At 44.0% G+C, this 21,270-nt stretch overlaps 1 protein-coding gene across 9 annotated transcripts in view; it reads left to right on the top strand.

The window, feature by feature from the left end:
- The window catches only part of BCL2L13 (BCL2 like 13), a 78,449-nt gene extending 57,817 nt beyond the window's left edge, over nucleotides 1–20,632 (top strand). For 6 of the 9 annotated variants that reach the window (XM_003942696.4, XM_074391051.1, XM_074391052.1 and 3 more), the window contains one exon: nucleotides 18,858–20,632. In XM_003942696.4, the coding sequence (XP_003942745.3) occupies nucleotides 18,858–19,661 (804 nt within the window). In that variant the 3' untranslated portion in view covers nucleotides 19,662–20,632. Of the gene's footprint in view, nucleotides 1–1,590; nucleotides 1,686–18,857 lie in introns of those variants that run through there. The other 3 variants (XM_074391057.1, XM_074391055.1, XM_074391056.1) reach the window with 3 other exon arrangements.
- The last annotated feature ends 638 nt before the right edge of the window (nucleotides 20,633–21,270 follow it).

The following is a 21,270-nucleotide window of genomic DNA, read 5'->3' on the forward strand; positions in this document are numbered from 1 at the left end:
ATGCAATGTCAGAGGGCAAAAGGCAGGCTGTGGCTTGATTAATATTTCAAATGTGTTTTTATTTCTAAATTTGAAGCCCAATCTGTATTTTACATTGTTTGGTCTAAGCTTTCCATTTGCTTGTGTTTTAAAAACTAAGAGCGAAACTCTGTCTCAAAAAATAAAATAAAATATTGCTTTCACTTTTTTTTTTTTTTTTTTTTTTTTTTTGAGATTGAGTCTCACTCTGTCGCCCAGGCTGGAGTGCGGTGGTGTGATCTCAGCTCATTGCAAACTCTGCCTCCTGGGTTCAAGCAGTTCCCCTGCCTCAGTCTCCTCAGTAGCTGGGACTAAAGGCACATGCTGCCATGCCTGGCTAATTTTTGTATTTTTAGTAGAGATAGAGTTTCACTGTGTTAACCAGGATGGTCTCAATCTCCTGACCTTATCATCTGCCTGCCTCGGCCTCCCAAAGTGCTGGGATTATAGGCGTGAAGGATATATTGCTTTTTTATGCTAGCTGGTAAAAATGGACTCTGTGACACAAGCTGTCAGCATGAATCTCCTTAAGGTACTTTCTGTTGAACATTACACTGACAGCTCTTCAAACCCTTCCAGAAGAGAATCATTTGACCACATGATCTTGCATGTCTGTTATATAAAGCCTGTAGTATGATTTCCATGGGGAATGTATTTGTCTTTAGTCACCTGAACACAGCGTCAAGGGAAACAAACTGCCTAGCTCTCAAAGTGCAGCTGCTTTTGAAAAGCTGCAGCAGAGAAGGTGGTGGCGGCAGCCATAATCTGCTGGATGAATGGAGTGATAGCACATAGTCAGTGAGGAACATATAGATTTGAAGGAGAAAAATAATATTTTGTTTTCTGAATTATCAACAGAAATGGCTAGGACTAGAGACAAGGGTCTTGCTTTGTTGCCATGGCTGGAGGACCACGGCGTGATCGTGGTTCATCGCAGTCTCAACTTCCTGGACTCAAGTGATCCTTTCACCTCAGCCTCCCTAGTAGCTGGGACCACAAGTGTGCATGCACTACCACACTTGGCTTATTTGTCACAGAGAGAGAGCTTCACTGTGTTGCTCAAGCTGGTTTCAAGCAATCCCCCGCTCCACTTGGCTTCCCAAAGTGCTGAGATTACAGGCATGAGCTACCTTGCCCAGCCTGTTTTTCTCTTTCTACCTTGTTTTCTTTCTTTTTTTTTTTTTTCCCACTCTGCCTTTTTACCCAGAGAATGATGAATTGAGAAAAGGATAGGAAATCACAAAAAGATTTGTTTCTTGGCCCCCACTCTGCCAAATACTAACCCTGTGTTTTGGGAGGATTCATTTAATTTCTCTGAGCCTCAGTATCAACTACAAAAAGGGAAGAAAGAGCTGCTCTATCTCACAAAAATAATGATGTGAAAGTGTTTTGTGAAAATGTTACATGTTTACAAATGTCAGGTTTTCACTTGCCTCCCTGAAGAATCTGCGGTTTTCCCCCCTCTCTTTGAGTCTGATCACTCTTAGTTTCAGTTCTGACTTTTATTTGCCCTGCAGCCCAGTGAGGGCACAGACTGGCTCATGTGCTGTGATTCTCCCTGAGTCATCCTTGCTCCCTCCCTCGTTCTCTCTCTCATTTCCTGGGCTTGCGTTTGCTACGTTAGAAGTAAGTCTGTCTCCTGGAAAGGGCAGAGGAAGTCCACTGTGGTAAGGCTTGTATTTTATTTTCTCCGTTATCACATACTAAACTAAATACTTCTGTGAAAGATTTAGTTTTAGATTACGTAAAAGATTATTGGAGGAAATGTCATTTAATGTCTATTGTAATATTTAAGTATGTTGAATAAAATTAATCTTTGTCATTTTCTTTTGCTACGAAGCTTCTGATTTTAGAACAGGTTTTTGTTTGTTTAATCTAGGATATTTAAAGACTCTTGGAAGCTTCTAGGTTAATCATTTGTTAGAACAGTTTTCATATTGTGGGAGATGATCTGAAATCCATGAAGTGGGTTGCAGCTAAAATCAATTTAGTCGAGTAAGAGTAAGTACTGTTTTGGGAAATCTGCTTGCTGTATAGGTGGGTGTGGATGTTGACTGTGTTGCATTGTGAAATGTCTTTTTTATGGATCTTCCTCATTGTGTTGGGTGGAAAATTACTTCTCTATAATTTCTTCTACACTCTCCATTTTCTTATTTTAGGTTAATAGTGATCTGAGAGGCATTTGGTTTTAAGGGTCCAAAGCAGTGATCTGTTTCCATTTTGTAACTTTGAGGGCTGAAAAATATAAAACTAGCTGGGGTCAACCAGCTAGTTTTATATTTTTCAGCCCTCGAAGTTACTCCTTTGTGCGTTTTATGTCTGTGGAGCCAAAAAGATGGATACTTCCAACAATACAAATACTTGGTATTATTAATGATTTAGATTGTCAGGATGGTTCTAAGACTACTCGTAGATGTTATTCTAATAGAAGTTGTAAGTAATATGTTATCCAGAACAGCTCTTTTTCTTGAGGGATAGGTATAGAAAGTCCGAGAAGGAATGCTGGAGGTTGGTTGGCATGTATCTTAAGGGCGGTGAGTCCTTAGGTGAGTTTGCCACTGGAGATGGGCTTTGAAGTTTTGCCAGAGCATCTTTAGATGGAAAAGTTAAGTCCATAGGAGCTCAGCTTAGCAGCAGCTATGACTCAAAAGGTAAAATGTTGCTTGATTTGGCAGAATATTTTGTAATTGACGTGACCCCCTGCCCCCACCCCAAAAAAAAAAAATGTGAAACAAAAAATAGAATCAATACAGACATCACAATGCAGCCAATTTTTGGAATAGTTCTTGGAGCGATTGTTAACCTGATCTTTACTCAGTTCCTACCACCAAAGTTAAGTTATGTTTGTATTTTATTTTATATTTATTTTGGTGTATTCCTTTATTGAGATTTTTTCTTAGTTCCTACCACCAAAGCAAAGTTCTATTTGTATTTTATTTGACATTTATTTTGACATATTCCTTTTATTTACGTATGTTTCTTTTGTGCTTCCCTTTTTAATTGAAGAGTTCCATGCATGTATCTTTGTGTGTTTGCTTGAAAAAAACACCAAGAATAACATGTTCTGTCTATTAATACTCTGGCTGTTAGCTCAGAAGGCACTGTATTATAGAAGGAAAAGCAGGAGAAAGGAATCAGCATAGTTAGTAAAAAATATGGGCCCTGGGGGCAAGCTGCCTGGGCTTGAGTCTGAGCTTCATTACTTGGAGAAGTCTGCTTATCTTCTTTACTTGTTTTGGTTTTCTTGTCTGTGAAATGGAAATAATAATAATCCTCTCATAGCATTGTCATGAGGTTTAAATAGATTAATTAAGTGAAGTCTTTAGAAGGGCACATGATAAGAGTTATGTAAGGGTGGCTCACGTCTGTAATCCCAGCACTTTGGGAGGCCGAGGCGGGTGGATCACGAGGTCAGGAGATTGAGACCATCCTGGTCAACATGGTGAAACCCCGTCTCTACTAAAAATACAAAAAATTAGCTGGGCATGGTGACGCGTGCCTGCAATCCCAGCTACTCAGGAGGTTGAGGCAGGAGAATTGCCTGAACCCAGGAGGCGGAGGTTGCGGTGAGCTGAGATCGCGCCATTGCACTTCAGCCTGGGGAACAAGAGTGAAACTCCGTCTCAAAAAAAAAAAAAAAAAAAAAAAAAAGAGTTATGTAAGGGTTATCAATTGTTGCTATCCAATTTGTCACCGCCCGCCAAGGGACCTTAGGCAAGTTACTCAACCCTCCTGGCTTTATTTATTTAAAAACAAAAAGGACACAGTGCTCTGCTTCTTTGCACATATGTAAACTCATAGTTGATCCCAGCTAGTTTCATATATTCCAGCCCTGGACATTACTCCTTTGCATTTTATGTCAGTGAAGCCAAAGAGATAAATACTCTCAAGAACACAATTATTTTGTGCTAAAAAGGATTTAAGATTGTCAGAACGGTTTCGAGACTACTTGTAGATGGTATTCTTCTATGATAAGTTGTAAGTAATATATCATCCAAAACAGCTCTTTTTCTTTTTGTGAAAGCCTGTTCTTCATTATGATAGTAATTATTGTTGTTATTATTATTATTATTATTTTTTTCCTGAGACAGTCTTCCTCTGTCCCCCTGGCTAGAGTGCAGTGGCGGGATCTCAGCTCACTGCAACCTCTGCCTCTGGGTTCAAGCAGAGATCTCAGCCCACTGCAACCTCCGCCTCTGGGTTCAAGCAATTCTCCTGCCTTAGCATTCTGAGTAACTAGGATTACAGCTGTGTGCTACCAAACCCAGCTGATTTTTGTATTTTTAGTAGAGATGGGGTTTTAGCCATGTTGGTCAGGATGGTCTCAAACTCCTGACCTTGTGATCCGCCTGCCTCAGCCTCCCAAAGTGTTGGATTACAGCCGTGAGGCACTGTACCCGGCCTATGATAGTAATTAATAAGAGAGGCTCCAGCCCAGTGACATGGCAAAACCCTGTTTTTACAAAAAATACAAAATTGAGGCCAGACATGGTGGCTCTCACCTGTAATCCCAACACTTTGGGAGACCGAGGTGGGCAGATCCTTAGAGGTTTGGAGTCCAAGACCAGCCTGGCCAACATGGCGAAACTCCGTCTCTACTAAAAATATGAAAATTAGCTGGATATGGTGACACACTGCTATAATCCCAGCTACTTGGGAGGCTGAGGCAAGAGAATTGCTTGAACCCAGGAGGCGGAGGTTGCAGTGAGCCAAAATCGCGTCACTCCACTCAAGCTTGGGTGATACAGAGAGACTCGATGTCTCAGGAAACAAAAAAATATCAAAAAATAAAAATAGAAAAATTATCCAGGCATGGTGGTGGGTTCCTCTAATCTCAACTACTCAGTGGGGCTGAGGCAGGAAAATCGCTCGAACCCAGAAGCAGAGGTTGCAGTGAGCCAAGATCGTGCTACTATACTTCAGCCTGGGCAACAGAGTGAGACTCTATCATTCTCAGAACTAAAGAAAACAAAAACCAAATTGGCCGGGTGTGGTGGCTCACTCCTGTAATCCCAGCATTTTGGGAGGCTGAGGTGGGCCGAGTGCTCAAGCCCAGGGGCTCAAGGCCATCCTGGGCAACGTGGTGAGCGAGACTCCGTCTCTGCAAAAATAATGAAAATTATTTTTTCATTATTTATAACTTTCAAATAATTTTCATTATTTCCGTCTGTGGCCCCAGTTACTCGGGAGGCTGAGGCTGGAGGATCACCTGAGCCTAGGAAGTCAAGGCTGCAGTCAGCCAAGATGATGCCACTGCCCTCCAGCCTGGGTAACAGAGGAAGACCTTGTCTTGAGAAAAATAAAAGAGGCTGCTATTTTTATATTTTTGTTTCATGTGAATTGGTACCCAGGAGTAAAAGTTTCAGTAGTAATCTCTTCTTTTTCTTTTTTTTTTTTTTTTTTTTTTTTTGAGACGGAGTCTCGCTCTTGTTACCCAGGCTGGAGTGCAATGGCGCGATCTCGGCTCACCGCAACCTCCGCCTCCTGGGTTCAGGCAATTCTCCTGCCTCAGCCTCCCGAGTAGCTGGGATTACAGGCACGTGCCACCATACCCAGCTAACTTTTTGTATTTTTAGTAGGGACGGGGGTTTCACCCTGTTGACCAGGATGGTCTCGATCTCTTGACCTCGTGATCCACCCGCCTCAGCCTCCCAAAGTGCTGGGATAACAGGCTTGAGCCACCGTGCCCGGCCTAGTAATCTCTTCTTTCTTTAAGACTTCTTACATAAGAGCACAGAATGTTCAGTGAATCTTTATCAAAATGTCACATGTCCTAAATACGGAAATATATTGTAAGGTAGGGAGGCCATGACAGCAAGCTATATAAAGCTATTTAATCTGAATTGGCTGGGTGTGGTGGCTCTTGCCTGTAATCCCAGCACTTTGGGGGCCGAGGCAGGCAGATCATTTGAGGTCAGGACTTCAAGACCAGCCTGGGCAATATGGTAAAACCCTGTCTCTACTAAAAATTGTAAAAATTAGCTGAATGTGGTGGTGCACACCTGTAATCTCAGCTACCCGGAGGCTGAGGCAGGAGAATTGCTTGAACTTGGGAGGCGGAGGTTGCAGTGAGCTATCACATCACTGCACTCCAGCCTAGGTGACAGAGCAAGACTCTGTCTCAAAAAAAGTAAACAAAAATAAAAAAATAAATAAATCTGAATTGACTTTTCAACAAAACGCCAAAGTTGTGATCAGACAAACTTGATCTAATGTCTTAAATGAGATGAAGGGTCCTCTAGGTGTGGAACAACGAACATTCTTCAATCTTTTGTTAGCTTTGAGCTGTTAAAAATAAGCGAAAAGCCAGGCATGGTGGCCTGGTGGTTCATGGCTGTAATCCCAGCAACTCCAGAGGCTGAGGTGGGAGGATCTACTGAGCCCAGGATTTTGAGGCTGCAGTGAGTTGTTATTATGCCACTGCACCCTAGCCACTGGGTGGCAGATTGAGACCCTCATTAAAAGATAATAGTAAAGGGAAGAGATACTTTACTTGAAATTCTCAGTTTGTTGACTTTTCTCTTATTTCTTCATGATGGACATTTTTCGTTTAAGACAGGGTCCCACTCTGTTGGCCAGGCTAGAGTGCAGGGCACAGTCATGACTCACTGCAGCCTTTACCTGCTGTGTTCAGATGATCCTCCCACCTCAGCCTCTTGGGTAGTTGGGACCACAGGCGTGCACTACCATGCCCACCTATTGTATTTTTTTTGTAGAGATGCGGTTTTGCCATGCTGCCGAGGCTGGTCACAAAATCCTGGGCTCAAGCAGTCCACCTGTCTCGGCCTCCCAAAGTGCTAACATGCCCAGCCACGATGGAACTTCTGAAATTTCCATTTCACTTACTTGGCTTAGAGCCCTAAAGCTCTGTTTTCTGAGAACTAAAATTCTTGGTGTTCTCGTGATGGCTCTTGGTTTGTTTTTGCTTATTTAATCGGTTATTGCTTTTAGAGGTTCTGTTTTTAGAAGAGCAGATAAGTAACCTGCTGAGACTTCCTATCAGTGGTCACTTGAGACCTCTGTGACCACTGGGTAACCCTTCTGTTTGAAGAGCTGTGGAATTGTAAGGCTGCGTCTTTTGACATGGCGTGAAAACAGATTACAGAACTTGTAGCATATGAATAGAAAGTGAGAGCAGAGGTGATTCCAAGATTCCTTGTCTCTAAATAACTCAAGATTGGAGGTAGGAGTTTAATAAAGTTTCTTGAGGGTTTTGTGTGTGTGTGTGTGTGTAAAAAATTTGTAATGTAAATGAAAGACTAAGAAGAGTACACTGTTTTAAGCCGCTAGTAGTAACTGATGTTCTTTGACCATTTTTCATAACTCTGAAATGCAAATTATTTGATAAAATTGGATTATCTTGCTGCTTCTCGTGGTTAGACTGTGACAGATTTCCTCGGTATTGTATATTAACTTTCCCAACTTGTTCTTCGCTTAACAAAAAGACTTAGCCCAGTTTTAAAATGTTGGTAGTTTCAATAATGAAAAAAGTTTAATCCTCTCCAGTGCCTCATGACTTTCCTGTTAGCCACATTGCAGAGATTTGAGGATGGAGGATTACACAGCTGCTAAGCCCTAGTATTAGTTTCTCATTTGTAGGTTGGAAAGAGCAGATGAGTAACACGAGTGCACTGCAGTTACTGAGGGACAAATGGGGACTTGGTGCTGCCTTGAACTACCCTGTTCTTTTTCCTTGTAAAATTATTCTGCACGTGAGCCTGTCTTTCTGATCTCTTCACAAAATGGAGGTTTTTGAAGAGATGAATTAATAAACAGATAAGCCTTGGGGTATATAAATTATGTGACACAGTAATTCCTTAGTGACAGATGTTAGAGGATCTGCGTGACTCATTCGGATTATGTTCTGGCAAAATGATAGCTAAATGCAACTTTTTGGGAAAATTTAGCTTTAACTGTTGATAGGGCTTTGTGAGTGTGTTGTCCTGCATCTTGGACCTCCAGTCTTTCAAGAAGGTTATAGAAATGGTTCCCTGAGTAAATAGTAGCCATTTTTCATTCATGTTGCCTACTGTCATTCTTTGTTATTGGTGACTTACCAAGAATCAGCAAAGTTTGCGATATTACTGAAGTGATTGTAAATATTTAGTGGATGAAGTGATTTACCTTACAGTTAACTGAAATGTCTGAATCATCTTAGCTCTGCCTGTTCATTGTGCCAGAGGCTTCAGGTGTGAGAGAGACTAAGAATAAGGTTGAATTGGCCGGGCGCGGTGGCTCACGCCTATAATCCCAGCACTTTGGGAGGCCGAGGCGGGTGGATCACGAGGTCAAGAGATCGAGACCATCCTGGTCAACATGGTGAAACCCCGTCTCTACTAAAAATACAAAAAAATTAGCTGGGCATGGTGGCGCATGCCTGTAATCCCAGCTACTCAGGAGGCTGAGGCAGGAGAATTGCCTGAACCCAGGAGGCGGAGGTTGCGGTGAGCCGAGATCGCGCCATTGCACTCCAGCCTGGGTAACAAGAGTGAAACTCCGTCTCAAAAAAAAAAAAAAAAGAGAATAAGAGTGAATTGATTACAGCAGAATTACATACTTTTGCATTAACCAGATAGAATGCCTGGGTCCTATCTTTATTAAGGATTCTAATTTAATTGTTACGCGTTGTAATGTGCTTCTAGGCAGCAAAGTTTGAGGACCTCCATGTTATATAATCTCCCCAACTGGATTATAGACTCTTAAAACAGAGATTATAATTATCTTACATTTCTCTCTTCAACATAAGGGTGTGACTATGAATTTATTAGATTGCTAATTATGTAATTATTAAACATACCCTAAACATAAAAGAGCCAACTGTTTAGTTCCTCAGACTAAATAAATATCCAGAAAGACATGGTAAAGTACAGTTATTTAGTAGATACTGTAGAATATAGAGCCCACTGATTTATGATGGGTGCACATTCCAATAAACCCATCACAAGTTGAAAGTATTACAAGTTGAGGCCGGGCGTGATGGGATTCCAAGCACTTTGGAGGCCAAGGTGGGTGGATCACCTGAGGTCGGAAGTTCAAGACCAGCCTAACCAACATGGTGAAACCCCGACTTAAAAAAAAAACTATTACAAGTTGAAAATGCGTGATAAAGTCAAAGTATTGTAAGTGGAACCATAATAAATTGGGACTGTCTATACCAGGCGTCCCCAAACTTTTTACACAGGGGACCAGTTCACTGTCCCTCAGACCATTGGAGGGCTGCCACATACTGTGCTCCTCTCACTGACCACCAGTGAAAGACGTGCCCCTTCCTGAAGTGCGGTGGGGGGCCAGATAAATGGCCTCAGGGGGCCGCATGCGGCCCGCGGGCCGTAGTTTGGGGACGCCTGGTCTATACAAAGGAAAAAAATGGGCCAGGCTCAGTGGCTCACGCCTGTACCCAACACTTTGGGAGGCCAAGACGGGCGAATCACTTGAGATCAGATATTCAAGACCAGACTGGCCAACACCATGGTGAAACCCCATCTCTAAAAAAGAAAAAAAAAATTTTTTTTTCGAGATGGAGCCTCGCTCTCTTGCCCAGGCTGGAGTGCAGTGGCACGATCTCAGCTCACTGCAACCTCTGCCTCCCAGGTTCAAGCAATCTTCCTGCCTCAGCAGCCCCTAGTAGCTGGGATTATAGGCACAAGCCACCACACCTGGCTAATTTTTGTATTTTTAGTAGAGATGGGGTTTCGCCACGTTGGCCAGGCTGGTCTTGAACTCCTGACCTCAGGTGACCCACCTGCCTCAGCCTCCCAACGTGCTGGGATTGCAAGCGTGAGCCACCATGCCCAGCCCCAAAAATATTTTTTAAAAATTAGCTAGGTGTGGTGGTGCACGCCTTTAATCCCAGCTACTCAGGAGGCTGAGGCAGGAGAATAGCTTGAACACAGGAGGTAGAGGTTGCAGGAGCCAAGATCGTGCCACTGCACTCCAGCCTGGATAACAGAGCAAGACTCTGTCTCCAAAAAAAGAAACAAACCGGGCGCGGTGGCTCAAGCCTGTCATCCCAGCACTTTGGGAGGCCGAGGCGGGTGGATCACGAGGTCAAGAGATCGAGACCATCCTGGTCAACATGGTGAAACCCCGTCTCTACTAAAAATACAAAAAATTAGCTGGGCATGGTGGCACGTGCCTGCAATCCCAGCAACTCAGGAGGCTGAGGCAGGAGAATTGCCTGAACCCAGGAGGCGGAGGTTGCGGTGAGCCGAGATCGCGCCACTGCACTCCAGCCTGGGTAACAAGAGCGAAACTCCGTCTCAAAAAAAAAAAAAAGAACTGGTAGTTGTGAAGTAAAGTAGGGCTTAAACTGGAAAGGCTTCTGTAAAGAAATATGGTCACGTCTTGAAGGAAGTAAAGCACTTTTGTTGAAAAGCAGCAAGGATTCGTTAGATCAGCTTAGGTAGCCTGGGGAAACCATGACTCAGAGTAACAAAAGGCCTCTACTAGAATGTAGAAAGGTGTTTATTATGTGTGGAATTTTGTGTGTTGGAACCATTTATGATGTATCCTAAACTAAGCTTTGGTTATGTTCTGAGATTATTCAGTCCTGTTCAGGACTCCACTGACTGTCTTTCTTCTTTGCTTATAGTAGAAGTTGGAAAACCTGTATTTCCTCTTCAGAGAGACTTGCAGGTCTAGAACAGCAGGTTATGGTACACGTTCTATTGCCCATAAAGGATGTTATGGCCGGGAGTGGTGGCTCATGCCTGCAATCCCAGCACTTTGGGAGGACCACTAGAGCCCAGAAATTTGAGACCAGCCTGGGCAACATAGCAAGACCTTGTCTCTACTAAAAATCATAAGGGAAAAGAAAATGTTTCATCTGTGTGGGTGGGTGATTCCAAAGTAGCAAAGATGCAGAAAGAGAAGTGACAGCTCTTCATTCAGTGGAAAAGGCTCCCAGTTCAAGAACTAGGCCAGCCTCTCTCTCTGTCTCTCTCTCTGTGTCTCTCTCTCTCTCTCTCTCAACACAGAGAGAGAGAGAGAGGTGTGTGTGTGTTTGTCACCCAGGCTAGTCTTGAACTCCTGGGCTTAAACAATCTACCCAACTCGGCCTCCCAAAGTGCCGGGATTACAGGTGTCAGCCACTGTAGCCAGCCTATGTGACTAGAACTGTAATATAACATTTAATTATATTAATACAGTTTGTATTGAATCTTAAAAGGCACTTGGGAAGAGTGGGGCTGAGAAAAGAAACCAGTACAACAAAAATATTATAAAAATATATCCTTAGTCTCCAGGAGCTTATCGTTAAAAATACAAGGCAGATCGACACTATTATCTGTGTGTTTTATAGCGAGGAACAACAGATAAATCCTGTGAGTTTAGAAGCAACAGTAAGGATTCAGATGCGCAGAATTGGGAGAGCACTCGGGATTTTTTGGCTTGATCCGACAGCGTGACTTGACTCATACTGTTTGGGAGTTGGAATTGTCTTTAGCACCAATGCTGTGTGACCTTGGATAGCAAAGACACAGGTGCAGTTTAGAGGTGTGGGAACACAGAGATGAATAAAGAGCTGTACCTAACAGTACTTGGTGTTTAGAGCTTTTATTTCAAAGATAGGACCAACTTCCCTGTCATCTAAGCTCAGCATATGTTAGGCATTACCTGGGGGATATCAAAGACGTTAAAAACAGGTTTTCCGCCTTGAAGTATTGATAACGTTGTTGAGGAGATGACTGATAGATGGGAAAAAATCACCGAGAAGTATGGTACGAAATAGACAGTATGGTGATTCTTTTTGTGGCCCGGACTGAGTGCCGTCTAGGAGTTCAGGAGAAATGAGAGGAAGATTGGATCCAGTGGAATTTATGTCAGACCCTGATGGAGCCAGATCGGGGTCTTAAATTGGGACCTATAGATACGCTTCTGGGAGTCTGAAATTTCCCCTAAAATGCTATGCTGCTTTGTATGAAAGTACAGTTTTAAGGGAGTGAGGTCTTAATACCTTTCATCATACTTGCAAAACCTCTTCTGCTCCCCTAAAATGTTAACATCGGCACCTATATGAATAAGGACACAGGGCTTGGGAACTGAGTATGGCATTTATAGGGCACAGTGAGTAACCTTGCCAGGATAAGCCTCCCCTCCCATCACAGAGGGAGCACGTAGTACACGATTACAGAGAGATTTGCGTTAAGTGATGGCCCTGGTAATGGAGGAGAAAGATTGACTGTACCTCCTCTAATGCTCTTCACTGTGCTGTAGCCTTTCAATAATTTATATTTGGTTTCCTAGGAAAACATTGATGTGCTCAAGAAGGGATGATGTATCATTCTAAATATTGTATGACTGTGCCATCTTGCTTTTTAACTGCAGGAGTCAGAAAATTAGAAATGGACTTAGGATGTAGAACTACTTGATTTTGTAATATTCAAAATGAGCCTTTATGTCGTGGCCAGATGGCACCTTAGATTCGTCTTTTCTGCTCTGAGTAATTGATGGTGTATAAGAGGAGCCATATTCTGGGACAGGGTCTTGAATTCATGTCTCAGAAAGGCTCAGGGGGGAACATGCATCCCTTATGAGATAGAGGCAATGTTTTATATCAAGAAAGGTATTGATATTTTACTTCTCGTGCATTGGCCTCATTTGTCCTCCTTCTGTAGCTTGAGCTTCATCTTCCTTCACTCCCTGTCCTATGCTCTGCCGTACGGAAGAGCCAGTGGTCGGCATATAGGATGATATTCCTAAACATGTTTTTGTTTATGCTTTTCCTGCTACCTGGACTGTGTTGCTCATCTTGATCTGCTGGTTTTCTCTTTCAGTGGTTTTTTTTTTTTTTTTTTTTGAGATGGAGATTCGTTCTTGTTGCCCAGGCTGGAGTGCAATGGCACGATCTTGGCTCACCACAACTTGCGCCTGCCGAGTTGAAGCGATTCTCCTGCCTCAGCCTCCCAAGTAGCTGGCATTACAGGCATGTGCCACCATACCTGGCTAATTTTGTATTTTTAGTAGAGATGAGGTTTCTCCATGTTGGTCAGGATGATCTCAAACTCCTGACCTCCGGTGATCCACCTGCTTCAGCCTCCCAAAGTGCTGGGATTACAGGCGTTAGCCACCGCGGCCGGCCGAGATGTATTTAGTACGTAATGATTAAATAAAGGGAGGGGAAGATGATGAGATGATGATGCTAGCTAAAATATTAGGTATGAGGTAAGAGAAGTGATGTGGAGTTAGTGTTTGTAGCTTATAGTCTTCAGTAGGACGAGCATCTCTTCTCGCTGGCTGTATTGCATGAGCTTTGCAGTTGATGGGTATATAATCTTGTCTTTGTGTACTGCATTTGGTTGTGAGGTACTCTTTGTTAGTATTCATTATTGATGACGGTCCCAGAAATGTTGTAGTCATGTGAGATTTGAAGTCTGGGTAAGGAATCCATATGAGGAATGGCACTAATGGCAGAGGTCTTTTTAAAGAATTTTAAAAATTACTAATTAGCATAGACCACTAGTCCCTCGCATAGAACTGCTTTTCAGGACACCTTGTTTATTGCCGTTTCCTTTAGTCTCAACCTAATGACAAGCACCTTGCAATTATTTCAGTATCTAATTTTGTAGCAGTCTTATCTAAGAATAAAAACCCAGCCAGGCACAGTGGCTCACGCTTGTAATCCCAGAACTTTCGGAGGCCAAGGCAGGTGGATCACTTGAGGTCAGGAGTTCAAGACCAGCCTGGGCAACATGGTGAAACCCCGTATCTACAAAAACATAACAGTTAGCCACGTGTGGTGGTGCACACCTATAATCCCAGCTGTTTGGGAGGCAGAGGCAGGAGAATCGCCTGAAGCCGGGAGGCTGAGGCACTGCGCACTCCAGACTGGGTGACAGAGCAAAGCTCTGTCTCAAAAAAAAAAAGGAATTAAAAATTCTCACAATCCAATATGAGACAACTCCATTTAAAAATGGGCAAAAGATTTGAATAGACATCATTCTAAAGAAAATACACAAATCACCAGTTAGACATGAAAAGATGTTACTTTCAGAAATGTTTTGGAATTCCAAAAATATTTGGAAATATTTTTTTACGTTTTTTGGGAAATAGTTTGACGTAAAATTACCCTGTGACCTGGCAGTTTTACTCCTACTGTATTCAAAATAACTGAAAAGCATTCAAACAAATGTCCAAACATGGACATTATCACCACACTATTCTAAAAGGTAGAATCAACCCAAATATTCACCAGCTAATTAGTTAATAAGTGAAGTGTGCCTTCTACATACAATGAAATCTGACTCTCAGCCATGAAGAAGAATGAAGTGCTGACACATAGTACAGCATGGGTGAGCCTTGAAACCATGACGCTGAGGGAAAGCAGCCAGCATGCAGACTTCTCAGAACAGGCAGTGCAGAGACAGAACGTAGATGAGTGATTGCCAGAGGATGAAAAGGGGGAGAATGGTCAGTGGTTACCAAAGGGTGTGTTTTTGGGATGATGGAAATGTTCTGGTAATTCCGGTTTGGTGGCACACTGAATATACTAAAATCCACTGAATGGTACACATAGAAATGGTGCGTTTTCTTTTATTTATTTATTTATGGACTGGGTCTTGTTCTGTTCTTCAGGCTGCAGTGCAGTGGCATGGTCACGGCTCAGTGTCACCTCGACCTCCCAGGCACGGGTCATTCTCCCACCTCAGCCTCCTGAGTAGCTGGGACTACAGGTGTACATCACCACACCCAGATAATTTTTAAACAAGTTTAATTTAGCCGGGTGCTGTGGCTCACGCCTGTAATCCCAGCTCTTAGGGAGCCAGAGGCGGGAGGATAGTTTGAGCCCAGGAGTTCGAGACCTGCCTCGGCAATATAGCGAGACCCTGTTCTCCACAAAAAGGAAACAAACAAACAAACAAACAATAAATAAGCGTAAGAAATTTTTTTTTTTTGAGGCGGAGTCTCGCTCTTGTTACCCAGGCTGGAGTGCAATGGCGCGACCTCGGCTCACCGCAGCCTCCGCCTCCTGGGTTCAAGCAATTCTCCTGCCTCAGCCTCCTGAGCAGCTGGGATTACAGGCACGCGCCGCCATACCCAGCTCATTTTTAGTATTTTTAGTAGAGACGAGGTTTCACCATGTTGACCAGGATGGTCTCGATCTCTTGACCTCGTGATCCACCTGTCTCGGCCTCCCAAAGTGCTGGGATTACAGGCTTGAGCCACCGTGCCCGGCCTTATTTCTTTTTTAATAGTAGTTAGTTTAGATGAACCATATGTATTTTTAAACTTTACTGAGGGTATTGAAGACTATTTGAAATCCTTCTGTATTAAAAATGATGCTAATGAAAATCCTTGACATACGTATATGCTTGAGGCCTGATGACAGCTTCTGGTTAGGATCTCCATGTCTTTTCTTACTTAGCTGAACTAAACCCTGCCTCTGTCTCTGTCTCTTTGTCTCTCTCTCTCCCTCCCTCTCCTTTGCCCCCTCCCCACCACAGTGTGTGTGTGTGTGTGTGTGTGTGTGTGTGTGTGTGTGTGTGTGTGTCTGTCTGTCTGTCTGTCTGTCTGTCTGTCTGTCTGTCTGTCTCCCCTCCGGAATGCATCCTCTTCCAGACCATTCCAGTGGTCCTTACCCTGAGGCTGGAGTCAGCTGTCATCCTCCAAAGCTTGGAGGCCTAGAAGCCCTCTCTCTCTTACAAGCCAATGGCCCCTCCAATTGTATACTACAGTATTTTAGTTTTTTTGGGGGGGAGACCGAGTCTCACTCTGTCACCAGGCTGGAGTGTAGTTGTGTGATCTCGGCTCACTTGCAGCCTCTACCTCCCAGGTTCGAGTGATTCTCCTGCCTCAGCCTCCCAAGTAGCTGGGATTACAGGTGCATGCCACCACGCCCAGCTAATTTTTGTATTTTTAGTAGAGACGAGGATTCACCATGTAGGCCAGGATGGTCTCGATCTCTTGACCTCATGATCCGCCCACCTCAGCCTCCCAAAGTGCTGGGATTACAGGCGTGAGCCACCGCGCCCGGTCCAGTATTGTAATTTTTAAGGATAGATTTTACTTTCCAGTTTTGTGTTATCTCTACTTAGAAGAGATGGAGGAGGAAGGAAACGTTTGTAAATTACCTTCTTTAGCCAAGGAAGGGTATTGTTTTCACTTTCTTATTGTCCCATCCATTTGGTATTTTAGAAGAGCTCTGTCCTACTACCATACCACCAAAAACAACGATTAAAATGACAAACAAGTGAAGAAATGGCATAACTTACTGATTACTTCCTATGTACAAGGTACTAATCAAAGCACTATAAATACTATACCTCATTTTAAAAACCAACTCGGGGTCAGGCATGGTAGCTCGTACCTATAATCTTAGCACTTTAGGACACCAAGGTGGGAGAATTTCCCGAAGCCAGGAGTTTGAGACCAGCCTGGGCAACATAGAGAGACTCATCTCTACAAAAAATAAAAACCTTAGCTGAGTACAGTGGCCCACACTTTTATTCCCAGCTACCCAGGAGGCTGAGGCGGGAGGATCCCTTGGGGCCAGAAGGTGGAGGCTGCAGTGAGCTCTGATCCTGCCACACTTCAGCCTGGTGACAGAGCAAGACCCCAACTCTAAAAATAAATGAAACAAAAAACGGTCTTATCTAGTCAGTCATCCCCATTTTATTTGTGAAGACATTAAAGTCTAAAAGTTTAAGCAAGGTACCAAACTTGCCCAGCTGGTACACAGTTGGAGCTGGGATTCGTGCCAGCTGTTACTGACTGCGAATTTGGTGTGGTATTGTATTATTTTACCCCCCTGTTTACTCTTGGTGCTTACCAGGGCCTCTGAAGTGGCTGGAGCAAGGGTTGAGTTAGGATGGGGTGCAGTATGATGCCGACATCATGGTCGTGTGGTTTGTATTTCTTGTTTTCTTTTTTGTGGGGCTTCTGATTTTTTTATAGATTCTGATTTATATTAGATCCCTGATGCCTGTAGAAAGTTTTTGGTCTTGGTTGAAGAATGAAATTATTCTACTTCAGATGAATAGCAAACGTAATTGTAAAGTGAAATAGAAATTAACTTGTCTTCCTTATTCTATTCAGATTCCCTGCAGTTTTACGAGTGTTGTCTAGCCTTTGTATGACAAGTTCTGTACCTCTCCGTGACATTCCGTTCCCCTGGTTCTCTTCCGGTCCTTTTCTCCCACCTTACCCTCTGGGTCGGCCTAGCCCCTTGTGCATACACCTGTCTTAGAGCTTTCGGTATCATACTGAAGTGGGTTCTTCACATGTCAGTCTTCACAGCTGGCCAGTAAGTTCTGCAAGAACAGAAAATGGGCCCCGTTCTTCCTCGTAGCCCTTGTGCCTACCACAGCCCTGATACGGTGGCGGCCTGTTACTAGTAGACGCGGACATAAGGCCTGCACTGTAGGGCTTTTTTGCTTTCACTCAGACTTCCTAAAGAAAGAAGCAAGAGTCTCTCTGTGTCTCCAGCATCTCTCCATTCTGGCTCTGCTGTCAGAGGCATTTTAAAGCAAAGCTCTGATTGTAATTTTGTACCTCAGAGATGTCAGCGACTGTCGCCTGTTGCATAAAAAGTCCCTATTTCTTAGCTGTCTGTCATTCAGATTCCTCCATGGTCCTGTCCTCACTGAACTTCTGTTCTTCATGTGCACTCTGCATTAATTAAACAGGGCTATGTGCTGATTCCTTTTTTTTCTGCCTCTCTGCTTTTGCCTGTATTGTCTTCTCTGTACCCTTCACCTGCCAAAATCTTACTGCCCATTCTTCAGATGCCCAGTATAAATGCTGGTTACTCCACGAAGCTTTCTGTGATCTCCCTGCCTTCTCTGACCTCTACCCAAAGGGGTCTTTTTCCCATCTGAACTTTTTTTCTTCTTCTAAGGAAAGCAACACTACCATGTGGACTCTTAATAGCACGTGGACTATGACACAGCATTATTTGTATACCCTACTAAGTGATCAGTTTCTAGAGCACAAGGTCTTGCCTTTGTTTTCTCTGCTGTTTTGCATTAATTACTGCATTGACTGTACAGGGTGAGTATCCCTCATCCAAAGTGCTTGGGATCAGAAGTGTTTTCTATTTTAATTTTTTTCTTTTTTAAATTTTGGAATGTTTGCATATATGTGATAAGATATCTTGAGGATGGGACCCAAGTCCAAACATGAAAATTACTTGTTTTTTTTGTATGCACCTTATACTTATAGAGTGAAGGTAATTTTACATAATATTTTAAATAATTGTTCATGAAGCAAGTTTTTACTGTTTTACCTGCAACCCATCACATGAGGTCAAGTGTGGAATATTCCACTTGTGATGTCATTTCAGTGCTCAGAAAGTTTCAGATTTTGGGCTGGGCAGAGTGGCCCACACCTGCCATCCCAGCACTTTGGATGCCTGTGATGGGTGGATCACTGGTGGTGGGTTCTTATAATCTCAGCTACCTGGGAGGCTGAGGCAGGAGAATCTCTTGAACCTGGGAGGCGGAGGTTGCAGTGAGCCAAGATTGCACCACTGCACGCCAGTCTGGGCGACAGAGCAAGACTTTGTCTCAAAAACAAAAAACAAAAAACAAAAAAAAACCCTCAGATTTTGGAGCATTTCAGATTTCAGGTTTTTAGATTAGGATGCTTTCAGCCTGTATGTGAATTATACTGAATGTAAATTAACTTTTGATTTCTTAGTTTCAAGGAAACTGCTCAGAGGACTGTCAAAAATTCTTCCTCTGCTTTGGCCTACAAATAAATGCATTCAATTCAGAAACTATGTAGGTTTAAACAGTGTTTGATTCTTAGAACTTCAGTTTAGGACAGAATTTGTTTTCCAGATGGATGTTTATGTTTTAAATAGTTAGCATTCCTTATTGTTGACTCTTGTCCTTGGTTTCTAGGGCACTGTGTTTAGTCTTGAGTCAGAGGAGGAGGAGTACCCTGGAATCACTGCAGAAGACAGCAATGACATTTATATCCTGCCCAGCGACAACTCTGGACAAGTCAGTCCCCCAGAGTCTCCAACTGTGACCACTTCCTGGCAGTCTGAGAGCCTACCTGTCTCACTGTCAGCTAGCCAGAGTTGGCACACAGAAAGCCTGCCAGTGTCTCTAGGCCCTGAGTCCTGGCAGCAGATTGCAATGGATCCTGAAGAAGTGAAAAGTTTAGACAGCAACGGAGCTGGAGAGAAGAGTGAGAACAACTCCTCCAATTCCGACATCGTGCACGTGGAGAAGGAAGAAGTACCTGAGGGCGTGGAAGAGGCTGCGGGGGCTCCCGTGGCCCTGCCAGCAGGGGAGCTGCAAGAGGCACTTCCTGAAGCCCCAGCTCCCTTGCTGCCACACATCACTGCCACCTCCTTGCTGGGAGCAAGGGAGCCTGACACAGAAGTGCTCACAGTTGAGAAGTCCAGCCCTGCGACATCTCTGTTTGTCGAACTTGGTGAAGAAGAGGTGAAAGCAGCAGCAGATGAAGCTACTGAAGTGGAGGAGGTGGTTCCCACACCAGAACCCACAGAAATGCTGCTGAGCGAGAAGGAGACGAGCGAAAGGGAAGAGAGCCCCGTGGAAGAGCTGCCCCCCGCCGGCGAGGTGAAGCCCATGCCGCTGTTGGAGGGCAAGTCTATACTGCTGTTCGGAGGGGCCGCTGCCGTCGCCATCCTGGCAGTGGCCGTCGGGGTAGCCCTGGCTCTGAGAAAGAAATAGGTTTTTCCGAAGAGAACGACAGAAGGGTGTAAGGTTTGAGGTGTACTGGCTGGAATTTGAACTGCCAGCAACTGTGTGAACGTTTGTGGGACACACTGGGATAACTGGGGACTTCTCAACATGGCAGTGGATTGACCCACATGTTAGGGCTTAAGGTGGGGCGTTCATGTTCGTCTGACTATAAATCCCAAGGGCCTTGGCTCATGCTAAATTGAGAATCTTAAGGGTAAAGCACCCCCTCCCGGACAGGGTTTCTCAGCCTTGGCACTAGTGATATTCTGATCATTCTCTGTGGCGGGGCTGTCCCGTGTGTGCTGGGATGTTCAGCAGCATCCCTGGCCTCCACCCACTAGATGCCGGGGGCACCCCACTCTCAGATGACAACCAAAAATGTCTCTAGACATTGCCAAATGTCCCCTGTGACAGCATCATCCCCCATTGAGAGCCACTGCTTTAGAGGGAGAGGGTGTACTTGGGAAGAATTGGGTTTCCCAGCCGAGAGCTTAGCCATGGGCTCCTCAGCCACTGACTAGTCAGATCTTAACCCCCTTAGAGTTTCATCCTTCCTGATGAGCAGGCTGGGCTCTGCAGCCACTCCTTTTCTGTCCCCCTGCCCCTCATCCTGGAGTGTGAGGGTGCTCGCCTGTCCTCTCAGCTGCCTCTCAGGGACTGTACCGTTCCTCTTCACCGCCAGGGTCCTGCTAAGATCCCACAGGAGAGGGCTTGCTCAGACCTGTCAAGTCCCCAAAGCTTCCTGCAACTCCACCTTGTAAAAATGATGCCTTTAGGAGTCTTTGAAACATATATACAGAGAAAATAATATGAGAGAGACCTGGGCTCCTCACTTGGGAATGAAATTGCAAGTAACTTTGGCTAGAGAGACACATTTGTCTTGTGTCAAGGAAGGAGGATGACCTGGATGACCTTCTGAGGTGTCTTCAGCCCTTTTCCTGGTGGTCCCCCACTCACTGTGGGACTTGGCGGCAGCATCTCTCCTGCTGGATGGTCGCTGTCTGTAACCCTGGGCTAGTATACGTTTTCCAATATGTGACCGCAGTCTTACTGCTGACCCGTTCTACGGGTCTCTTGCTGGGTGGTAAGGATTTTCATTCTTGGGCTTACAGAGCCAGTTAGACCATAACTCTGATTAAGTATAGAGTGCCCTAAATATCACTGAAATAAGAAGTAGGAAAAAGCAGCTTGAATTCCAAGACTGAGGCTGCCCTGCAGATTCTGGTTTGGCTTTCGGAGTTCAGGAATGGCGGCGTCTTCACCTGAATTCTTCACAGACCAAATGCCAGGGTAATAAACCAAAATCATCCTAATTAGTATAGGCTAGTTGAGCATCAGCATACTTTCTTTCCTCTGGCGGTTCCCAGCCCGACAGGAGGGGCAGACCTGTGACTTTCCATGTCTGAGGGTACGACATCACCGTGCAGGAACACACGTGCTTGGTTTAAAAAGGTCATCTTAGATTTATCTTAGTAAATGTAATAAATTATTTTTTAGATCCTGAAATTTATAATAAAAATACTTTACCTACCCTGGTCACCAAAACCTGATGTTTTAAATGCATTGGTTTTTTTGTTTTTTGTTTTTTTGAAATTTA

Source organism: Saimiri boliviensis, chromosome 21 (genome assembly GCF_048565385.1).
Source record: "Saimiri boliviensis isolate mSaiBol1 chromosome 21, mSaiBol1.pri, whole genome shotgun sequence".
NCBI lineage: Eukaryota > Metazoa > Chordata > Mammalia > Primates > Cebidae > Saimiri > Saimiri boliviensis.